The following is a 23,649-nucleotide window of genomic DNA, read 5'->3' as shown; positions in this document are numbered from 1 at the left end:
TTAGCTAGACCAAAGCAGGAACTATATTCAGGTCTCCCATTTGGGTGAAAGGAGACCAATTACTTGAACCATAACCTGCTGTCTCCCAGATGCATTCTGGAAAGCTGGTCAGAAGGAAGCCAAGACAACAGAGGCAGCATTCAAATTCCAGGCAGATGTCTCAAGCAGTAACTTAACCTGATTTGCTGTAATACCTGTCCCAGGTGCTTGGTGTTTTGACACGTCTTAGAGTAGCCAGGGTTACTGGACACCTGCACTGAGTCCTCGCTGAGGTCAGAGGTGCATAAGAGGAAGCCACTACATCATCTAAGAACTGGAGCTTCTTCTGTGTGAAAATGGAAACCCTGAAGGGGTTTTGAGATGAATCACAAGGTTTCCAGTTTTGAGTTGCTTTGACTGCTATGTTGAGAATAGACAGCAGGGGGCAAGAGAAAGCAGGAATACTAATTAGGAAATCTATAAAGGGTTATAGGAAGCTGGCAGTTGCGATTTACTGAAAACAGGGAAGGCTGCAGGATTAGCATGTTTGAAAACGAATATCAGGACTTTAGTTTGGGTGTGATAAATACATGCAGTCGGATATGCAGATGGAGATGTTGTGGATCTGAGTCGGGGACCATTGAACATGAAGAGTCGGCACGTGGATGGTGCTGAAAATGTTCCAGGCAGTTGAAGTGAGATTCTTGAGAATGTTATTGTAGAGGAGAAGAGAGCCAGACACTGAGCTCAGGACCCTAGACTATCTGCAGGTTAGATGAAGTAGGAATAGCTACAATGTATATCAACTGTCCATCTTTGATCTGAATAGTGTTTAGCTTTTGGGAGGAGAAATGGAAGAATAGAATTATACCAGCACAGCCTAAAGAGCAGGGGAAAACACTTGATAGCAGTAGGAACTGGGGCAGTTGTGTTGGTTATATAATATGAAACATAAACTTATTTTTCTTTCGTTATTATATAATAAAAATAACCTTAGGAAGTTTTTTTTGTGTGTGGGAGGTTTTTTTGTGTTAAAAATTACATAACAAAACTTACCATTTTAACCATTTTGAGGTGTATAAATCAGTGATATTAATTATATTCACATCCCTGATTTAGGCAATTTTTAATTACTTAGATTTGTACAATACAAATAACAATTGTTAAATGGGTCTGTAGTTTCTGTTAGTAAAAACATGGGAGCAAATACATTTGAAATCTGGACAATCATTAATGATTCATCAAGCAGTGAGGCTGGATTCAGTGTGCTGAACTTTGCACATGCAAAGAAAAACGTGCTAGCAATAGGGAAAGTTGGAGTAAGTGCTAGAGAATATTATAATAGATACTTTAAAAGGATTTATGTATTTATTTGAAGCGCAGAGTGAAAAAGGAAGAAAGATTTTTCCAGTTACTGGTTCACTCTCCAAATGGCTGCAACAGCTATGTCTGGGCCTGAAGCTAGGAGTCAGAAACTCCATCTTGGGCACAGGGACTCAAGTACTGGCACCAGCTTCTGCTGCCTTCCTAGGCACATTGTTAGGAACCAGTTAGACGCAGAAGTTGGCAATCCAAGGGGCATCCAACGTGGGCAGTTTGACCTACTATACCACAGTGCAGGCCTCTCCAATGGCGCCTAGGTGTTGCTTTTTTACCTAGTCACCTAGCTGCAGAGATAGTACTAAAGGAGAAGGTGTTGTGGCATAAAGCCACCGTCTACAGTGCTGGCATTCTTTCTAGGTGTTGCCTGGGTCCCAGAAGCTCCACTTGTGATCCAGCTTCTTGTTAATGTGTCTGGGAAAGCAGCGGAGACCTAACTACTAAGGCGACCCTGCATCCACAGGGCAGATTAGGCTGCCCAGTACCGGACATTGTGGCCATGAACACTCTCTCTGTGTGTCTTTGATCTCCCTTTCTCTCTCTGTAACTCTCTTCCTCAGGGTCAAGTACTGAAGTGTCTGCGTGTGAGTCCCAGCTCCATTCTGCTTTTTTGTTGTAGTTTTTTTTTTTTCCAGCTCCACTCTCGATTCCAGTTTCTTGCTAGTGCACAACCTGGTGGGCAGCAGGTCGTGGCTCAAGTACTAAAGTCAGTGCCACCTTTGTAGAAGGCTCGGGTTGAATTTCCAACTTCAGCTTGGCCCAGCCCTAGCTGTTGCTAACTGGAGAATGAACCAGAAGATGGTAGGACTCTAACTCAAAGGCAGAGGGACCAGGGAGAAGAAATTGCATGTTTTTTTTTTTTCCTTTTTCTTTTTAATTTTATTGGAAAGATTTACAGAGCTAGGCAAAGGCAGAGAAATATCTTCCATTTGCGAGGAGTTTCTTCTGGGTCTCCCACATGGGTGCAGGGTCCCAAGGTTTGGGGCTATCCTGGACTGCTTTCCCAGGCCACAAGCAGGGAGCAGGAAGGGAAGTGGAGCAGCTGGGATTAGAACCTGCGCCCATATGGGATCCCAGCGTGAGCAAGGCAAGGACTTTAGCCACTAGGCTACGGCACCGGGCCCGAAATTGCATGTTCTTAAGACTGTGGGGTCACTCTTGGGGTTGGTGGAGAGTACATCTCAGTAGAACCTGATCTTGATAATTAAGTAGAAGAGAGAAAATTTCCACGTGGGTCTGAAATGGGCAGAACTTTGTTAGAGCCTGGTGATTTGAGGGGAGAGTGGAGGAACCAGTGTGCAGTAGAAGCTTAATGGAATTTAGGTAGGAGCTCCAAGAAGCCACAGCTTTGTTAGGTGAGAGACTCCTGGAGGGAGTGCGGAACCTTTAGCTGGTTCTGTAAATGGTCGAAGGCTGGTTAGCGGTCACTCCGAAGGTCGATGGAGAGCTTTCCGAGACAGCCGATTTTGATGCCCCACACCTGGCAGTCCATCCTGCCCTCCTTCCTTCGGCACACAAGGGGTTTGCCAAGGGGAGGTGGCAGGGAGCAGGAGAGGCCTTGGAGACGTCCCCCTCCCGGCTCCCAGGCCCCGCCTCCGGTGCGCCATCAGCCCGCGCCGCGCCGCTCGGTGGCGCCGACTCCGCCCGCGCGGCGGCCGGCTCTGCGTCCCCGCCAGCTCCAGTCATGCTCCCGGCCTGTGGTGCGTGAGGTGGCCGCCGCCGCAGTTCCCTTCGCGGCCCTGTTCCGGATGGCAGCGGCGGCGGCCCGGGCCGCGGCCGACCCCGCTCCCGCGATGCCGCAGGCGGCCGGAGCCGGAGCGCCCACCGCCCGCCGAGACCTGTACTGGCTGCGCTCCTTCCTGGCTGGAGGTGGGTGTCCGCCCGCTGGACCTGGGCGTGCTCCTGGCCGCCGGCGCGGGCTGCGGCGGAGCGCTTGCAAGCAGCCGCTGTCCTACCTCGTCCTGCTCCTCGTCACCTGACTGTCAGGTCCCGGGCTCTGGGGGAGAAGCTGCGGACGTGGCGGGATTGAACCAGAAAGCCGTCCTTAAAGGATAGCAGTGGAAATCCTTAGAAAAGCTCCGGGGTTTTAATGCAACCTGCCGGGCATCGCTTTCTTTTCTAAAGACCAAGAGCAGTATATTTTGCCGTTTGCTTAAAGGAAAGCTGTTGTTAAAGGTCAGCATTTTTAAAAGACCAGTGGAAAACATGTGTTAAGTTCTACAACTAGAACTGTTTCCAATGATTGTATTACATTGCCAGACTCACTTGGTGTGACCGTGGCGCCTGGAGGTCCCTATGTGTTCTGCTTTCACATAAAGAAACGGTCTTCTTAGGGATATTTGTTCGTTTTGAAAAGCAGAGCAACAGGGAGAGAGACTGAGCTCTCCTGTCTGCTGGTTCACTTACCACTTGGCCCGTAAACTGCAGGAAGCAGGAACTCCATAGGCCTCTCACCCCTGGGTGCCAGGGACTCGGGACTGGAGCTCTGTCAGCTGCTGTGAGACCGTGTGCCTCTGTGTGCTTGCTGCTTCAGTCTTTGTATTCCCGTACTTGCTTGTCTTGAGTTGCTGTCAATTGAGACTGGGAGTTGAAAAAACTACACTAGAGGACTTACGGAAACGTGAGATCAGTAGACTGTAATACTCATACCAGGATGTTGTTCCAGGCTCTTGTCCTTGATTAGCCCAGTCCTCACTGTTGTTTTGGGAAATGAACCAGCGGATGGAAGTTTTCTTTCTCCCTTTTTTTTCTCCCTTTTTCTTCCTTCCCTCTCTTCCTCTTTCCCTCTGCCTTTCAAATACAAACAAATAAATATTCTTTAATTGCTTTTTTTTATTGTTGTTCTGAGAAAAGAGACCTTCATTCCTGCCAAGAATGTTGGGGTGCCCTCTATGTGCCTGCATGTCCTTGACATACCTCGTAGAACAAAACAAAGATATGTGCCTCCCTGGCATTCACATTGGTTGGGGAAATGTGGAGACAGAGACAGTAAACAAAATGAAAATGTAAGTTATGTCATAGGTTAGTGGGGAATGCACAAGAAGCGATATAAAAAGGAGAAGCAAGGCAAGTGGAGAAGTGGGGTGCATGCAGGATGAAATGGGGTGTGCAAACGCTTGAGAAATGAAGGCATTTAGCCAGGTGGTGTCTAAGGAGTGTTTCAGGTGGAGTGTGAAGCTGAAGCCAGACCTGCCGAGCTGGAGAAGGGATGTTCACAGTACAGCAACAGAGCCTACCACTGACACTGCTGGTTTAGCTTAGGAGAAAGGGGAGCAAAGAAGGAATGGACCTTGTATACCACTTGAAAGATTCTTTTAGTATTAGTTTAAAGATTTACTTATTGGGTCCAGCACAATGGCCTAGAGGCTAAATCCTTGCCGTTCTATGCTGGGATCCCATATGGGTGCTGATTCATGTCCTGGCTCTCCACAAGCTCTTAGCTTGTGGCCTGAGAAAGCAGTAGAGAAGACTCAAAGCCTTGGAACCCTGTACCTATGTGAGACCCAGAAGAAACTCCTGCCTCCTGGCTACAGATTGGCTCAACTCTGCTCATTGTAGCCACTTGGGAAGTGAACCAACAGATGGAAGATCTTTCTCTTTGCCTCTCCTTCTATCTGTAAACCCACCTATCCAATAAAAACAAATAAAATTTTTTTTTTTAAAGATTTATTCATTTTATTACAGCCAGATATACACAGAGGAGAGACAGAGAGGAAGATCTTCCGTCCGATGATTCACTCCCCAAGTGAGCCGCAACGGGCCGGTGCTGTGCCAATCCGATGCCGGGAACCAGGAATCTCTTCCGGGTCTCCCACGCGGGTGCGGGGTCCCAATGCATTGGGCCGTCCTCAACTGCTTTCCCAGGCCACAATCAGGGAGCTGGACGGGAAATGGAGCTGCCGGGATTAGAACCGGCGCCCATATGGGATCCCGGGGCTTTCAAGGCGAGGACTTTAGCCGCTAGGCCACGCTGCCGGGCCCAACAAATAAAATTTTTAAAGCATTTTTATTTATTTATGTGAAAGCCAGAGAAACATTGGTTCACTCCTCAAATGCCTGCAGCAGCTAGGGCTGGGCCAAGACCTAGGGCCCATCCCAGTTTCCCACTTGAATGGCAGGGGCTGATGTGCTTGGGCCATGCTTCAATGCCTCGCAGGTGCATTGAACAGGAAGCTGGATCAGAAGTGAAGCAGTAGGCACCAGGTAAAGCTTCTGCTTGCTACACCAGCATCCCCGGCAGGTGTCAGTTCAAATCCCAGGTATTTCACTTGTGATCCAGCTCCCTGCCAATGTGCCTGGGAAAGCAGTGAAAGATGGCCTCAGTGCTTGGAGTCAGTGAGGACTTGTGAGGATATGGGTATATATAGAATACATGAGACTGTCTGTAGGGTTAGAGGTGGAGTGAGGAAGAGAAGACAAGGTTGAAGTGGGGAAGGCTGCTACTTTAGTATTTTTCCTAGGGTTGTTAAGAAATTGGGGTTCAGTTCTGGGCATGTTAGATTTTGTGATGTTGGTTAGAGACTGAACTTGTGTCTTGGGAATGTGATAGTGACACCAGCTGGGACTTACCTACTGGTGGTGATAGAATGAACTGATAACATCACTTTGAAGAACTGAGTAGTTGTCTATTAATATGGTGATTGTTTGCATATGATATAGACTTTTTAGGTAAATACCAATATCTATATTTCTGTTCATATAATAACCCAAACTCAGAAGTAGCTCAAATATCTATCATTGCTAGAATATATAACTAAAATGTAAGACAAAATGAAATGTTGTGCAGTACTGAAGTCAATAAATTCTGCCTCATACAACAGTGTGGGAACCTCCTAAGCAAAGTACTGTACAGAATCCATACACAAAGCAGTGCATACCATGTTTTCATTTGCATATAACTAAAGATGTGGGGGCCTGGTGCAATAGTATAATGGTGCTCGCCTAGTACGCACCCGGGATCCCATATGAGCACCGGTTCTAGTCCTGGCAGCTCCACTTCCCATCTAGCTCCCTGCTTGTGGCCTGGGAAAGCAGTTGAGGATGGCCCAAAGCACTGGGACTCTGCACCCGTGTGGGAGACCTGGAGGAAGTTCCTGGTTCCTGGCTTTGGATTGCCTCAGCTCCAACCATTGTGGTAGCTTGGGGAGTGAATCATTAGACAGAAGATCTTTCTCTCTGTCTTTCCTCCTCTCTGTATATCTGACTTTCCAATAAAATAAACTAAATCTTAAAAAAAAAAAAAAAAGATGTGAGGGCTGGCATTGTGATGGACCAGGTAAAGCCACTGCTTGTGACTGCCATCCCATGTGGGTGCTGGTTTGTGTCCCAGCAGCTCCAGTTCTGATCCACCTCCCTGCTAATCGCCTGGGAAAGGCAGCAGCAGATGACTCAAGTATTTGGGTCCTGACCATCCTTGTGGAAATGAAGCTCCTGTCTCCTAACTCCTGGCTTTGTCCTTGTCGTTGCCAAGTGGGGAGTGAACCAGTTGATGCAAGATCTCTGTCTCTCCCTTTTTCTCTCTCTTTTTTTAAGATATATATATTTTTGAAAGATCAGATATACAGAGGGGAGGAGAGACAGGGAGGAAGATCTTCCATCCGATGATTCACCTCCCAAGTGGCCGCAATAGCCGGAGCTGAGCTGACCTGAAGCCAAGAGCCAGGAGCCACTTACAAGTCTCCCACACAGGTGCAGGATCCCAAGGCTTTGGGCTGTCCTCAGCTGCTTTCCCAGGCCACAAGCAGGGACCTGGATGGGAAGCAGGGCTGCTGGGATTAGAATTGGCACTCATATGAGATCCCAGTGTATGCAAGGTAAGGACTTTAGCCACTAGGGTACCGCACTAGGCCCAGGAGGACTTTTCCTTTAAGCTTTATTTTTTATGCATTTGAAAGGTATAGTTGTGGTGAAGGACAGGCAGAGAAAGAGTGAGACATCCTACATGCACTGTTTCACTCCCAAATGCCCGCAATAGCCAGGGCTGAGCCATGCTGAAGGGGATTTCAACACTAGGCTACCTTACCTTGCCCTATCCCTACTATTTTGCCCAAATTAGAGATCAGAAAGTTTGCTGATCTAGCAATAATGATTTCTGTCTGGGACAGTTGTATGCAATTTTTCCCTGACCTTTTTACAAATTTTTTTAGGTATTGCTGGATGCTGTGCCAAAACAACAGTTGCTCCTTTGGATAGAGTCAAAGTTTTATTGCAAGCTCACAATCACCATTACAAACATCTAGGTAAGTTATTCGATATTAGAGGCAAAAATGACTGGGAATGTTGTCCAACTGTCAGTTTGATTTTCAGCTGTGAATTACAGTGGAGTGATGACATGAAAGAGAGTTGATGTTTTGTGGTAAATTTTGCAAAAGATGTTTCTCTGATTCATGCTACTGATTTCATTTGCAGGAGTTGTCATATATATGTTGTTATAGGATTCGGATATTTTCCAAGCAAAAATCATGGAATTATTGAGTAACTATGGTTTATTTGTTGGTATGAAGAAGTCATACTTTATAGACACCTATAACTGCTTAACCTGATTTTTAAATCCGGTAGTGATAAAAATGAGGTTTGATCAATGTAAAACTGAAATAATTACTCCTTTAAATAGTTAAACCTTTTGGAAATCTTAATATGAGCAGAACCCAGTATAATTAGTATGCAACTTGTTGTTACTTGTTCCATACAAGCATTAAAATATATAAGATTAATATTATTGGTATAGGCACGCTAATAATTTAGCGTTGGTGGGAGCTGTTTGAAAATGTTGTCTTCCCTAGCTCCTTAAGGATAAATAACCATCATTAAGATAGCAGCTGTGTAGGTTAAAGACTTCATAACTGACAACCTCAGAGAAAACACATCCTGGGGAAGAATTGTACCTGACACAGAAATTCAGGAGAGACTGTTTAGAATTTATGTTAACACACCAGATGTAATCTTTGCATTCAAAGCCTACTTTGTTGGTGGCAAGATGACTGGCTTTGGTATTATTTTTTTCTTTTTGATGATTGATTTATTTGAGAAGCAGAGTGCCAGAGAAGGGGTTAGAGAGACAAGGAGACCGAAAGAAAATTTGTGAGTGAGGAAAGATCTTCTGTCTTTGACTTTCATTCCCAAAATGGCCACAATGGCCAGGTCTGGCCCCAAGCCTGGAGCTACAAACTCCATTCAAGTCTTCTCTTTGTTGGCAGGGAACCAAGTACCTGAGTCATCATCTGTGGTCAGCTACGTTACATTAGTAGGAAGCTGGCTTAGAAATGGAATAACCAGGCCCAGTGCCATAGCATAGCAGCTGAAGTCTTCTCCTTAACGCGCTGGGATCCCATATGAGGCTGGTTCTAATCCCGGCAGCTCCACTTCTCATCCAGCTCCCTGCTTGTGGCCTGGGAAAGCAGTCAAGGATGGCCCAAGGCTTTGGGACTCTGCACCTGTGTGGGAGACCTGGAGGAGGGTCCTGGTTCCTGGCTTCAGATTGGCGCAGCAATGGCTATTGTGGTCACTTGGGGAGTGAATCATTGGACGGAAGATCTTCCTCTCTGTCTCTCCTCCTCTCTGTCTGACTTTCCAATTAAAAAAAGAAAGGAATAACCTGTTCTGTCACATGCGCTTAGTAGCTATACTATTGGTGTCCCAAGCAGCAGCACAAATACATGTCCTTTTAAAATAATTTTTTACAGTTTTTTTTGAAAGAAAGCTTGACAATATGCATCAAAAATCTTGCAGTATATATTCTTTTACTTTTTTTTTTTAGATTTATTCATTTTTTAATTTTTTTTTATTTTTTTTATTACAAAGTCAGATGTACTGAGAGGAGGAGAGATAGAGAGGAAGTAGAGCTGCCGGGATTAGAACCAGCAGCCATATGGGATCAAGGCGAGGACCTTAGCCACTAGGCCACGCTGCCAAGCCCTATATTCTTTTACTTTAAAAAAAGATTATTTTTATTGGAAAGCCGTATTTACAGAAAGAAAGATCTTTCTGCTTGTTCACTCCCCAAGGGGCAGCAATGACCAGATCTGAGCTGATCTGAAGCTAGGAGCCTCTTTTTCCACGCAGGGGCAGGGTGCCAAGGCTTTGTGCTATTCTCTACTGCTTCCAGAGGCCACAAGCTGGGAGCTTGAAGGGAAGTGGAGCAGCTGGGATAGGAACCAGCACCTGCATACATCCTGGAGCATGCAATATCAGGATTTAGCCACTAGGCTAGCATGCCATTTTTTTTTTTTTTTTAAATAATGTTACATAGTTGATTAGAGTACAAAGGGTCAAGGGCTACAGGAAAGTGGGTAAGACCATTGTTTCCACATTATTATTATTTTTTTCTGTATCTGGAGTAAGGGGAGAAACAAAGGGAGAAGCCCCACCCAGCCTCCCACCCATCCCAGGTCCCCGATGTGGAGCATGCTCTGAGGGTCCTGCTGAAGCAGTTTTTTTTTTGTTTTGTTTTGTTTTTAATAAAAGATTTATTTTTATTACAAAGTCAGAAATACAGAGAGGAGGAGAGACAGAGAGGAAGATCTTCCGTCCGATGATTGACTCCCCAAGTGAGCCGCAACAGGCCGGTGCGTGCCAATCCGATCCCGGGAACCAGGAACCTCCTCCGGGTCTCCCACACGGGTGCAGGATCCCAAAACCTTGGGCCGTCCTCTCCTGCTTTCCCAGGCCACAAGCAGGGAGCTGGATGGGAAGTGGAGCTGCCGGGATTGGAACCGGTGCCCATATGGGATCCCGGGGTTCTCAAGGTGAGGACTTTAGCCGCTAGGCCATGCTGCCGGGCCCTGAAGCAGTTTTGATAGTTCAACAGTTCTGAATTTCTGCCAGTCTCGCTGTTCCAAGCACGATGAAATCTATTCAGAATCCACTGGCTGACATAATCTCTTCATGGTCTTGTCAGTGCTTTTAATACAAAGGAAGGCTGTATTTAAAAGTGACACACACACACACACACAAACAACTATCTGAATTCAGCAGTGAGTTCTGTATCTTCCCATAGTATTTTGTTTGTGAACAGAAAGGCTCAGACCTTGGAATTTAAGAGATGATAAAAATTACCAGGAAAGAAATCGATGCTGATCTGTTCTCTACGTTGAGGGTGAAAGTGGTTAAATACAACAGCACAGGGTGTTTTACAATGGCCTCACATAGGAATGTCTGCACGGGATTGTTTTCTGCCTCCGACCTCCTCTGCATGCTCATGTGTGTTGTTTTGTATTCTAATTTGTGAACAGTAGATCTTATATTCACATTAGATTTCACGCTCTGTGGGACTGTGTGCTACATGCTACAGTGTATCCAAGGCATCCAAAATACCCAAGAGAATTCCTCGAGTGTGACTTGAACTATTGAGATACCATTTGGAGTGTTGAGCATCTTTAAAATGTAGTGACAAAAAAAAATAGCTTTAATGGCTTTTAATTTAGCACTTTAAAATATTTTTGGACATTTTGTTCTAGATATTTCCTTTCTTATATGTCTAAAACAATTCCTAAAAAGTTTTATTTTTATTTGTTTTTAAAGATTTGTTTATTTATTTATTATTATTTATTTATTAATTTTTAAAAAATATTTATTTTATTTTTATTACAAAGTCAGACATACTGAGAGGAGGAGAGACAGAGAGGAAGTGGAGCTGCCGGGACCAGAACCAGTGGCCACAGGGTACCTTAGCCACTAGGCACGCTGCTCAGCCCTCTTTCTTTTTTTTTTTTTTAAGATTTATTTAATTTTATTACAAAGTCAGATATACTGAGAGGAGGAGAGACAGAGAGGAAGATCTTCCGTCCGATGATTCACTCCCAAAGTGACCACAACGGCTGGTGCTGCGCCGATCTGAAGCCGGGAACCAGGAACCTCCTCCAGGTCTCCCACATGGGTGCTGGGTCCTAAAGCCCTGGGCCATCCTCGACTGCTTTCCCAGGCCACAAGCAGGGAGCTGGATGGGAAGTGAAACTGCCGGGACCAGAACCGGCGCCCATATGGGATTCTGGTGCTTTCAAGGCAAGGATTTAAGCCACTTGGCTACGCTGCCGGGCCCTGTTTGTTTATTTTGAGAATTACGGAGGTCTTTCCTCTGCTGGATCACACCATAGGTGGCTATAGTGGCCAGTGCTGGAGCAGGACTGCTTTTTGTTTGTTGTTTACAATCAGATTTATTGCAAGAATAGGTGTAACAATCATTGTTTTACTGGGAATTTATACGGTAGAGTCAGTTTCAGTGTTGGTTTTCTTTTTGAACTATGATAAGTGCCACTTGGATGAACAGAATAGACAGTTACTCCCTAAATCCTAAAGATCCTTTAGCTTTGACTTGGTAATATTGAAAAGCCTCCCTCTTTGTACTTGCCCAAGTAAGATGTGAGCTGATGTGGATGACCAGATGGGAACTTTGACTGGAGTCAAACAGGGTACGCTGTACCTATTGCTGGTAAACACAAGAAGCAGGGCCTGGGTGGACCATGCTGGATAGGGTGGTGTCACCTGTTGGCATATGTAAGGACTGAGTTTGGGAGCAGGTTCGACTGATCTAAGCCATGGCACTGGTGGGTTTGCATGAGAGTCAACTGGGATTTGGGCTGAGTCAGGCTAGGCTGCAGCATAGACTGGCATGTGCGAAAACCAGGTCTGGTGGGGTAGGCCTGGTGGGGTAGTTGCGGGTTTCCCCGAGTAGACTGTGGCACCTGCCGGTATGCATGAGGACTGGGTCTGTGGCAGGCTGGCTTGGGTGGCTTGTAGAACCTGTTGGTTTGCGTGAGATCTGGGACTAGGGATGAACTGACCAGGCAGCTGCATCTATTGGTATGTGTGTTGGCTGGTGTAGGTGATAGACTGCACTTAACCCTACTCTGGTTGGTCCCCACAAGAGTCAAGTCTGAGGTCACCCCAGGAGAGGTTTCTTGGGGATTCCCCAGTTGGACTACTGGACTAGACCCTGGCCACAGAGAAAATCACAGGCCGTGTGTGTGATCCAAGCTTGGAGTGCATGTATCAGGACTGGTCCTTTTCAGTTGCTGGTGCCTGTGTAATGGGTAACATGTCTAGATGTACACAGGGATATGACAGCTAGGTCATCTAGTCCAGCAGGGGACATCAGCTGCCTCGTCAGAAGATAGAAAGCAGAACAGATTGGACAGTTCTCTCACCAAGCTTTGCAGCATGTTTCTTGGCCTGGGGATGCACTAAGGTGGACTTTGTCAACCAGTAGACCTTGGAAAGATTGTCTCAACTTTTGCAGCAAAAAGCTGATAATGTCTCAGGGTTGTTAAGACCAAGCAAGCAACACCCTCAGAACACTTCTCCCCACATCAGCCCTCTAAGATGTCATCAAAGGACTGTCCCCCATCCCAGGGGACAAGGAGCAACTCTGTCCTCCTCCTTCCCTGTGACACAGGAGAAAAAAAAAGACTGAAGCATGTCCCACCTACTTTCCTCTATTCCTAACCCCCTCACCCTCATCAGAAGCCCACATGGATATGCATCCCTCTCAATATGTAAATAATATTAGAAATAAAATTTTCTCCCTAAGAAACTGTTGAATTTATCTGGACAATAAGATGCTGGACTCTATGCTTGGTATACACTTGCAATGAAAGAATCTTGACTGAATTTGAAATGTAATACAGCAACAAGGTGGAGGAATCTACCATGGGGGGAGGGTACGGGGAGGGGTTGGGGGAATCCCAGAGCCTAGAGCCTATGAAGCTGTGTCACATAATGCAATGTAATTAAGAAAAAAAATAAATAATTTTTTTATTAAAAGTTTATTCTTTTTTGTTATATTTTTGACAATCTTTACATAGTTAATTAGGGTAAAAAGGTTCAAGGGCTAAAGGAAAATGGGCAAGACTATTATTTCCATATTGTTTCCTTCATGTTTAAAGGGGGATATTAAGGGAGAAGGCCCATCCAATTTCCCTCTCTCCCAAGGTCAGGGATGTAGGGCATGCTCCGAGGTTCTTGCTCAAGTGGTTTTGATAGTTCACCAGTTATGAATCACTGCCAGTGTTGCCACTCCAAGCATGATGAGGTCTTTGAAGAATTCACTGATTGACATAGTCCATCATAGAGCCTTCGTTTGCCCCGTATTTCGCTGCCGACATATAGCTGAGATGGTTGATTGACCTGTTCTGTCTTCTGTCTTTTCTTGGTTAGGATTTTGAGTCCAGCATTTTGACTGGGGAGATCTCCAAAGAAACTTTGTCTAAGGTATTCCCAGACCAGATCCTTGTGTGTTATAGCAAGTACAGGGCCCGGCACAGTCCATCACCACGATCAGCTGGTGGTTGCGATCACTGGGTTGGTTCTGTTTTCAGCCCCGACTTCCACTGGAACCAATGGGTTTTGCAGTCCAGCCTGGTTCTGCCCAGCATATACTCTGCCCTTGCATAAACCAGTGGGAGCTGCAGCCTAGTCGGAGCAACTCAAATAACCCCCACCAGGCCCGCCCCCTACCCTGGTTTGCCAGTATGTGTGGCAGACTGGTCCAGTCTGTCCCACACCCATTCTGCTCTCGTACCTGTCAGTGGGTATTAAAGCTTTGTTCCATCTAACCAGCTCCACTACGCAGCCCACACGGAAGTTGTTGGGTGTCTCTGTCTAGCTACCCCAGCCCCGTCCTAGTTTTCATGCAATGTAATTAATAAAAAAAAATAATTTTCAAAAAAAGAAATAAAATTTTAAAAAAGATAATAATAATAAAAAAATTTGGTCCAACCAATGAATTGCTACATGATCCTGGGTAATATCAATTCGTCTTGAAGCACGCTCTCCATTTCCTTACCTGTAAAGAAGGACTAATACATTATAGAGCTTTTATGAACACTAAGTAAAATAAATTTGAATTGCCTGTGGATAACATAGTGCCTGATTGGAGCCTTTTGTTGTACTCTTTAGTATATAATGCATATACTAATCCATATAAATGTATGCTTGGATAACAGTTTGGTTCAGAATTGGGTATATGTGTTCATGTGTGCTGATTCACATACTCACAGATGACTCCAAAAAATGCAGTGCTGCACATGCAGTAGCTCATGACATTGTACAAGAGGGTGGCACTACCTGACATATAGATACTAGTTTCACATTTTTGCTTTTGTTTTTTTGAAAATGCTACTTTTTATTTATTTATTTTAATTTTATTAATATAAAGAGGGCAGATTTCATGCATTTCACAGATACAGTTCTGAGTACTCAGCATCTTATTTTCTGTTAACTGTCCTTTTTAGCCTCCCTCAAGCTCATCTGCTAGGTTTCCTTTAATTGAAAATTCTATGTCCAAGAGTCTGGCACAAGAGTTCAATCCTCCACCTTCAAGCCCTAGCATCCCATGTGGAGTCTTCTCTGGAAATTTTTTTAAATTTATCTTTATTGGAAAGTCAGATTTACAGAGAGAATGAGAGACAGAGCCAAGACTTTCATTTGGGTCTCTGGGTGGGAGGTAGCTGCCCGACCACTTGTGCCATCTGCTGCTGCTTTTCTCAGACCATGAGCAAAGTGCTGGATCAGAAGAGGTGCAGCAGGCTCTGTTTCCCTGTCACTTGGCTATTCAATAATTAAAATACTTTTGGGGCCAGCAATGTGAGGCAGTGGATAAAGCCACCAAGTATATGACTTTATGCCAGCCCCAGCAGAATTATTTTTAATAGAACATTAGTCCATGTAAATACCTGCTGATGTAAAAATGCTTTTGACATATATCTCTTCTTAAATTTTAAGCACTTACAGTTTTTAATTAATGAGAAGAACACTTAAAGGTTACTTATAATCTGAATTTTTTTTTATTGTGGTGGTTTACTTTCATAATTAAATTTCCTTATCTGAAAGACAGAGTGACAAGGGCAGAGAAAGATCTTTAATTTACTGCTTTACTCTGCAAATCCCAACAGCTGCCGCTGGGCCAGGTCAAACTCAAGAGGGCAGGAAATCCATCAGGTCCCCAGTGTGGGCAGTAGGGACCCATACTGAGCCGTCATCTGCTTCTCTCCAGTGTGCATTAACCGGAGCTGAAGCAGTGTCGGAAGTGATACTCATTCATTAGCACTCTGATGTGCAATATGGACATTATATGTCCTCAGCACTGGCTTAGCCTGCTGCACAACAGCAGGGGAGGGGACAGCATTGTGGCACAGCAAGTTATGCCACTGCATATGGCATCAAAAATTCATGTTGGAGTGCTGGTTTGAGTCTCAGCTGTTCCACCTCCAAATCCAGATTCCTGCTAGTATACCTGGGAAGGCATCCAAACATGGCCTTAATACCATGTGGGAAACTAGAATGGAATCCTGGCTCTTGGCTTGTAACTGCCCTGGTCGTGGCCAATGCAGTCGTTTGGGGAGAGAAACAGTTAGTTAAAGATCTCTCTCTCTGTCTCTCCCTGTTTCTCTGTAACTTTGCCTTTTAAATAAATAAATCTTCAAAACGTAGAAAATAATGAAAAAAGATACTGGAGATACTTAGTTACAGCTTGAAATACTGTGCCTGGTGTGATAGTCTAGTGACTAAATCCTTGCCTTGCACACTCCAGGATCCAATATGGGCACCGGTTCATATCCTGGCAGCCCTGCTTCCTATCCAGCTCCATGCTGGTGGCCTGGGAAAGCAGTCAAGGACGGCCCAAAATCTTGGTACTCTGTTCCTGGCTTCAGATCAGCTTTGGATCGGCTCAGCTCCGGCCATTACAGTCACTTGCAGAGTGAACCAGCAGATATAGGTAGATAGATACATAGATATTTAGATAGATTAGGAAGCAAGCCTTTACCAATATTCCCAGTTAAAATATAATAAGACAACTACTATACACATACCTTCCTCTCCCTAGCACCCATTTAAATAGTTTAGTGGCCTTGGGCCTAGTGTTTGGTACAGTGCTTGAGACTCCTCTTTTGTAGGATTGCCATGTTTAAATCTGGTTGTGCTTCCAGCCCAGCTTTATGGTAATATATGCCTGGGAAATAGCAGGTGATGCTCATGTACTTGGGGGCCATGATACTCCTGTGGGAATCTTCCATTCATTCTGGCTTCAGCCTCAGCTAGCCCTGATTTTATGGGTATTTGAGGAGTGTACCTGTGGATAGAATATTCTCTTTATGACTTACAAGTAAAATGGAAATAAATAAAAACCAATTAAAATTATTTTAAAATCATTTTTATTGGCTTATTTAGCTGTTTCATTATGTAAATGAATTATACACATGACCTTGATTAGTGTGAGAAACCTCTGCATCTTCTAGATAGTCAGTTTTCTTTAAGACAATGTCTGGACCTTGAAAAAATATACATATATTTAAAAATTTTATAGTGTAATATACTTCTGTTATGAATTTTAAACATTTATTTATTTTCATTGGAAGGGCAGATCAGACTTACAGAGAAAGATTTTCCATTCGCTGGTTCACTGCCAAATGCCCACAATGGTAGGAGCTGAGTCAATCTGAAGCCAGGAGTCAGGAGTTTCTTCTGTGCCTCCCACGCGGGTGCAGGGTTCCAATGCTTTGGGCCATCCTTGACTGCTTTCCCAGGCCACAAGCAGGGAGCTGAGTGGGAAGTGGGACAGCTGGGATTAGAACCGGTGCCCATATGGGGGTCTCAGTTCTTCCAAGGCGAGAATTTAGCCATTGAGCCAATGTACTCAACCCTGATATGAATTATTTAGGTTACTGTAGTTCACTGTAATTTGTTGTAATTATAGTTGTATACATTTGTAATAAATGTATATTTTGAAATATTTACTTATTTGAAACATGACAATGAATTTTTAAAAAGATTTATTTTTATTGGAAAGGCAAATATACAGAGAGGAGATACAGAGGGAAAGATCCTCTGTCTGCGGTTCACTACCCTTGCGGCCACAATGGCCAGAGCTGAGCCATTTCCAGCCCTGGAGCCTCTACCGGGTTTCCCATGTGGGTGCAGGCTCCTAAGGCTTTGGGCTATCCTCGACTGCTTTCCCAGGCACTAGCAGGGAGCTGGATGGGAAGTGGAGCTGCGGGGATTAGAACTGATGCCCATGTGGGATCCTGGCGCATTCAAGGTGAGGACTTTAGCCACTAGGCTACTGCACTGGGCCTGGAATTTTTATTTTTTTAGGATTGATTCATGTTTGAACAGTGTAGTTGAAGAGAGGCAGAGACACAGAGTTAGAGAGAGAGTGGTCTTACATCTGCTGATTCATTCCCAAATGACCGCAGTTGCTGGTCCTCGGCCAAGCTGAAGCCAGTGCCTGTATCTACCTCTCAGTGTTGCCAGTAGCAGGGTACCAAAGCGATGGTCCGTTTTCTGCTGGTTTTCTAGGTGCATTAGCAGAGAGCTGAGTCGCAAGTAGAGAAGCTGGTAGGGAAGTGACTCAAGTCAGTGCCAATGTGGGATGCTGGCCTAACAGGTGGCAGGTTAACTTGCTATGCCATGACACTGTTCCCAGGAAGAGACCTTTTTCTTTCTCTTCTCTTTTTTTAAAAAATATTTATTTATTTTTGGAGGGTGGGCACAGTACTTCAACTGGTTAATTCTTCATCTTCAAGCGCCAACATGTCATATGGGCATCAGTTCACATCCTGGCTGATCTACTTGCCATCTAGCTCCCTGTTTTTAGTGTGAGAAAGCAGCAGAGGACGATCCAAAGCCTTGGAACCCTGCACCAACATGGGAAACCTGGAAGAAGCTCCTAGCTCTTGGCTTCCCATCCGCTCAGCTCCAGCCATTGTGGCCATTTGGAGAATGAGCCAGCAATGAAAGATCTCTCTCTGTCTCTCAATCTCTGCAAATTTTCCTTTCCAATAAAAATAAACAAATAAATCTGAAAAGAAAAAAGATTTGTTTTTATTATTAAGAGACAGGAAGATTTCCTATTTGCTGGTTCACTTCCCAAATGGCTGCAATGGCCGAAGCTGAGCTGATCTGAAACAAGGAGCGTCACACCAGCCCCAGAAAAGAGATCTTCTATCCTCTAGTTCACTCCAAAAGTGACTGCAACAGCCAAGGTTAGACCAGATCAAAACCAGGAGGCAGGGATTCCATCCTGTTCTCCCACGTGGGAGCCCAAGTACTTGCACTGTTTTCTGCTACTTTCCAAACCTCATTAGTAGGGAGGTAGCTCAGTAGTTGAGCAATTGGGATTTGAACTGGCACCCCAGTATGGGATGTCAGTGTTGTAAGCTGCTGCATAAAAGGCTGCATTATAATGCTCGCCTCCAGGTTTATACTTTTATATGAGGTGTGTTTATATAATTTGGATGTTGTCTTTTCAGAAGCTTAACTATTTTTAGAGCACTATTTATACAATTCCTATAACATAATTACATTGTACATGACAGCTTTTTTAAAAAAAATTATTTTATTTTTATTGGAAAGTCAGATTATGCAGAGAGGAGAGACAGAAAGGAAGATCTTCTGTCCAATGAGAGGAAGCTTTTCCATTTGATGATTTACCCCCCAAGTGGCTGCAACAGCTGGAGCTGAACCAATCCAAAACCAGGAGCCCAGATCCTCTTCCCTGTCTCCCATGTGGGTGCAGGATCCCAAGGCTTTGGGCCGTCCTTGACTGCTTTCCTAGGCCACAAGCAGGGAGATGGATGGGAAGCAGTGCTGCTGGGATTAGAACTGGTGCCCATATGGGATCCAGGTATATGCAAGGCAAGTACTTTAGCTGCCAGTCTATCTTGCTGGGCCCAACAGTAAGCTTTACTGGTGAGTGTGAAGACAATTTTTGCATTTCAATACTGCTTTTCTTAAATCCTTAAAATAGGAGTATTTTCTGCCTTGTGTGCGGTTCCCAAAAAGGAAGGATACCTGGGATTATATAAAGGAAATGGGGCCATGATGATTCGGATCTTTCCCTATGGCGCAATCCAGTTTATGGCATTTGAGCATTATAAAACGGTGGGTGACCTTTTCTGTTTTATGGTTTTTGTGGTGCTGACTTACCCAGGCATCTGCTCTTAATTTTGAAGTTATTTTGAATACATTAAGTAGTGGCTTCTTTAAGGAGTAAGATTTGAGATAGTTTTTAAGTGTAGTTGTTTCTAATGAGTAAATCCTTTAGGTTCATACTTAGGAAGAAAAGTCAAAATGTCTTTCAATAAGATAAAGATAAATGCATAAAGTTTAATTGCTTTTCAATGTACTAAAATGCTCCTCGATTTTAGGAGAGAAACACTGTTTCTTTGATTTTTTTTTTATGAAATAAAATTGTGAAATCCTATTGTAAAGGTATATTTTGTGGCATAGATGGTGAGGTAGTTAGCTGCAGTACCAGCTTCCTGATAGAGCTGCTTCCGGTCCATCTCCCTGCTCCTGTGCCTGAGAAGGCAGCAGAGTGTGGCCCAGCTGCTTGGGCCCCCGCACGCTTGGGGGAAGACCTGGGAGAAGTTGCTGCGTCCTAGCTTTGGTCTGGCCCTGGCTGGGCTGTGATGGCCATCTGGAGAATCAACCATTGGGCAGAAGATCTTTTTCTTGGTTTGTCTGTCTTTTTCTCTCTCTGTAAACTCTGCCTTTCAAGTAAATAAGCAAATCCTTAAAAAAAGGAGGGCTATCAAGGAAAGATCTCATTCAAATGTGATATAACTGCCCAGAATATTATGCCTATTAAGTATTTTTCCCCTTGTCTGGCAATTCTTTTGAAATTAAGTCATCATTATTAGACAATGAATGGGCAATATTTTAAACATATCTCATTTAATTCAGTGTTTTCTATTTCCAGTTAATTACTACAAAGCTGGGAGTTTCTGGACATGTGCACCGGTTATTGGCTGGATCTATGGCAGGTAAGAGGAGTAGGTGTATTTTATTTCTGACATTGTTCTCTATTAAAATAAGTAGGTTTAGATAATACATGTAACACTAAGTAGCATACCATACATATGTTTATTTTTCTTTTTTATTGTTATTATCACACCACACATTTGTTATCATTCTATACTTAGTAATACTTATATAGGAAATCAATATCCCAACTCATGAAGAATACTTTACAATGGATGGTAAGGAATAGTCTAAATATATAACTATATAAAAAGCATATAGTCCTTTTAACAATTCTACTTGTGAAAGTTTATCTCTTTTCCTCTTAAAAAATATTTTTAGATTCATTTTTGTCAATTTGAGAGAGTGACCAAGCAAGAGGGAGAGACAGAAAGAGAAAGACCTCTTCTGTGTGCTGATTTACTTCCCCAAGTGACTTCAGTATCCAGAGCTGTGCCAACCTGGAGCCAGAAGCCTGGAGCTGCATCCTGGTTTCCCATACGGATGGCAGGGACCCAAGCTCTCGGGTCGTCTTCCTCTGCTTTTCCAGGTGCATTAGTAGGAAACTGGATCAGAAACATTTCAGCCAGGTCTTGAACTAGAACTTTGATATGGAATGATCACATTACAGATGGCAGTGCTGGCCCCTAACGGATTGCTTTCTACATTGAAGTTTCTACCTTCTTCCCAGGTATGACTGCAGTTATCTGTACTTACCCTCTTGATATGGTAAGAGTACGCCTAGCATTCCAGGTGAAAGGAGAGCACACGTATACAGGAATTATTCATGCCTTCAAAACAATTTATGCAAAGGTATTTCAAATTTACCTTCCTCATCTAAAACATGTCTTTCTGTGGTTTGAAAAATGTTTTAAGGCCTTTCTAAGTGATTATTCTCGTATTTGATAATTTGCGAAATACTCCTTTGTGTTTTGGGGGTTTCTGGAATATTGATATTCCATATATATAATATAATGGAATATAATATGTGCATTTGTTCTTTGAAGTCTATCATAATGAGCGTAGTGTAATCTAATCTCACTTCTAATTTTCCTTCACTTGACAGGAAGGTGGCTTCTTTGGATTTTACAGAGGTCTCATGCCTACCATATTAGGAATGGCTCCCTATGCAGGTATGTTTCCAACTGGGCAGAATCCTCACGGAGTGTGCATTTGAAGTGTGTCACCAGTTTTCTTCTGAAATGGTTGCATGAAGAGAAGCTGTCTGAAACATACTTTTACTTAAGACATGTTGAAAATTATGGTCCATATGTTGTCACTTAATGTAGATGTGAATATAATCTAACGTACAGTGAGTAAAAATGTGCTTTTACTATTTTTCTTCGTATGTGAGCTGGTTGTGGTGTTGCATTTATACACTGTCAGGTAAGATGAATGCCTAGGATTCTGTTTTTGTAAGTGTGTTAATTAGATATAAGAATTGAACCGTGTTCTCCTCATCATAATTAGTGAAGACCTCTTATAATGGAAAGTTTACAAGATATACAAAAGTAGAAATAAGAAAAATAAGGATTTTGTGGTCCCTTAATTTTCACTGTTATCTTGCTTATTTTTCTGTTTTTTAACTCTTTGAGAATAATATGAATCTGCATATTTTCATAAAAAGTGACATAGAGTGTTGTGCTCTTTACCCAGTCTCCCCAGGAATGATTTCTTACAACGCTGCAGTACAAAGTCACAGCTAGGGTAGTGACATGAAAATAGTTAAGACACAAAATAAGTCCATCCTGTTGCCTTGTATAGATACACCCTCCTTATGCTTTTTCCTAACTCCTGGCAACCATTGATGTGTCTTTCCAGTTCTGTGTATAATGTTTCATATCAAGAGTTTATATAAATGATATACGGTATATGAGCTTTGGAGATTTTTCTTTTACTTACCATTAAGCCCATGGAAATTGACCCCAGTAACATATTAGTTTGTCCTGATTTCTCAGTATTGTTCTGTTTCTTTTCTTTTCTCAGATTCATTGCATTTCCAGGATTTACCCATGTTGTGTACAACTGTTCATTCATGTCTCCAGTTGTGTAATTAAACTGGTTCAAGAGTTTATTTTTGGACAGTATATGTAGGAGCAGAGTTTCTGGATATTAAGTCATGATCAAACTGAATAAAAATGGTTGCATCTTTTATATTTTTTTTATACGAATTGATGTTATAGGAATTTAAAATTTTGTGATTTTTTTTTTTTAATTTGGTATGAGAAGTGATTTATGGTGTATGGCTTAGTGGTTCAGCCGGGTTAGGACAGGCTGCATCACAAAAACCTGGGTTTGATTCTTCAGCTCCTGGTTTTCTCTGCTGTTGCAGAACCCAGGGGAGAGTGGTAATGGCACAGGTTGTCGTGGGGATTGGGGTCGCGCTTCTAGCTCCTGGCTGCTGGCATGGCCCAATCCTTCTGGCCAATTTGTTCATTTACAAAATTACTGGTATTTATTTTAAAAATTATTGGTATTTTGAATGAGATTTGAAGCAAGTCTTAGATGCTTTTTGTTAAATACATTTGTAGATTTCATGTAAGTTTTTTGTGTATCTTTTAGACAATTAGATTGAGTTAATTTGTATGTAATAGTATTCTAACTTTTTTACTTATTGATGTTAATAGCAAGCAACCTTGTTATTGTTGGTGCTTTGGGTTTTCCGTAAAGACAAGCACATCCTGTGCAAATAACAACATTTTTATTACTTCCATCCCAATCCTTATTTCCTAGCATTTATATCTTACTCTACTTGCTAAAGACTTATACTGTAACAGTGAATAGGACAATGGACCTTTTGATTTACTTGTGATATTCAGAGGAATGTTTCTAACATAATGTCTATTTTAGTTTTTAGCATATGTTGCTAGTCAGGTCAAGGAAATTATAAGAATTTTTGTTTGAGTCGATGTTAAATTGTATCAGATGCCAGTTTATATACCTATTAAGATGACCCTAAATTTTCTGTTTTAATCTGTTAATATGAGAAATGACATTAGTAGATGTTCTAATGTCAAATTCCTTTGAAATCATCTCAAGCTGACTATGACATATGATTTTTTTTAACTACCCAGCTCCATTCAGTTTGTTTTTAGGAGTTTTACATGTATATATCTCAAAATCAAATTTAATTGCATTTCCTTTCTCAGGAAGAAATTTGTTGAGATGATTAAGATTATTTATTTCATCAGCATTTTTATTGTGGGGTGATTTTAAAATATTGTCTTAATTTCTTGAATGGTTGCACTCTTATTCAGGCTATCTTTATGATCAAATCATTTTTAATAATTCATATCTCTTTTTACCAATTTTTACTTGCCCATTCTGCATTAGTTTTGAATTTATAAATTTTCCTTATTCATTTTTTACATTTGATTTATCTATATTCTTGTCCTATTTTTCATTTTTATTTTATTACTGATTATTGCAAAGGATCAAATTTTCATTTTCCTAACCTATGTTCATTTGTCATTTGCTGAATTTTGTTTTTCATTATTTCCTTCTTTCATGTCAATCTGTCGATCTCTTCAGTTGGGTGTGTACTTCCTTAATTTC

General features: G+C 42.8%; 1 protein-coding gene across 1 annotated transcript in view; it reads left to right on the top strand.

Annotated features, from left to right (window-relative positions):
• The first annotated feature begins 3,011 nt into the window (after positions 1 to 3,011).
• SLC25A16 (solute carrier family 25 member 16) overlaps positions 3,012 to 23,649 on the top strand; it is a 33,855-nt gene continuing 13,217 nt past the window's right edge. Inside the window, exons 1-6 of the mRNA XM_058671551.1 lie at positions 3,012 to 3,228; positions 7,506 to 7,598; positions 19,100 to 19,233; positions 20,054 to 20,117; positions 20,786 to 20,907; positions 21,161 to 21,227. Coding sequence (XP_058527534.1) covers positions 3,108 to 3,228; positions 7,506 to 7,598; positions 19,100 to 19,233; positions 20,054 to 20,117; positions 20,786 to 20,907; positions 21,161 to 21,227 — 601 coding nt within the window. The 5' untranslated portion in view covers positions 3,012 to 3,107. The remainder of the gene's footprint in view (positions 3,229 to 7,505; positions 7,599 to 19,099; positions 19,234 to 20,053; positions 20,118 to 20,785; positions 20,908 to 21,160; positions 21,228 to 23,649) is intronic.

Source organism: Ochotona princeps, chromosome 13, assembly GCF_030435755.1.
Source record: "Ochotona princeps isolate mOchPri1 chromosome 13, mOchPri1.hap1, whole genome shotgun sequence".
Taxonomy (NCBI): Eukaryota; Metazoa; Chordata; class Mammalia; order Lagomorpha; family Ochotonidae; genus Ochotona; species Ochotona princeps.
The sequence above is the reverse complement of the archived record's forward strand: the minus strand, read 5'-3'. Positions and strand labels throughout refer to the sequence as shown.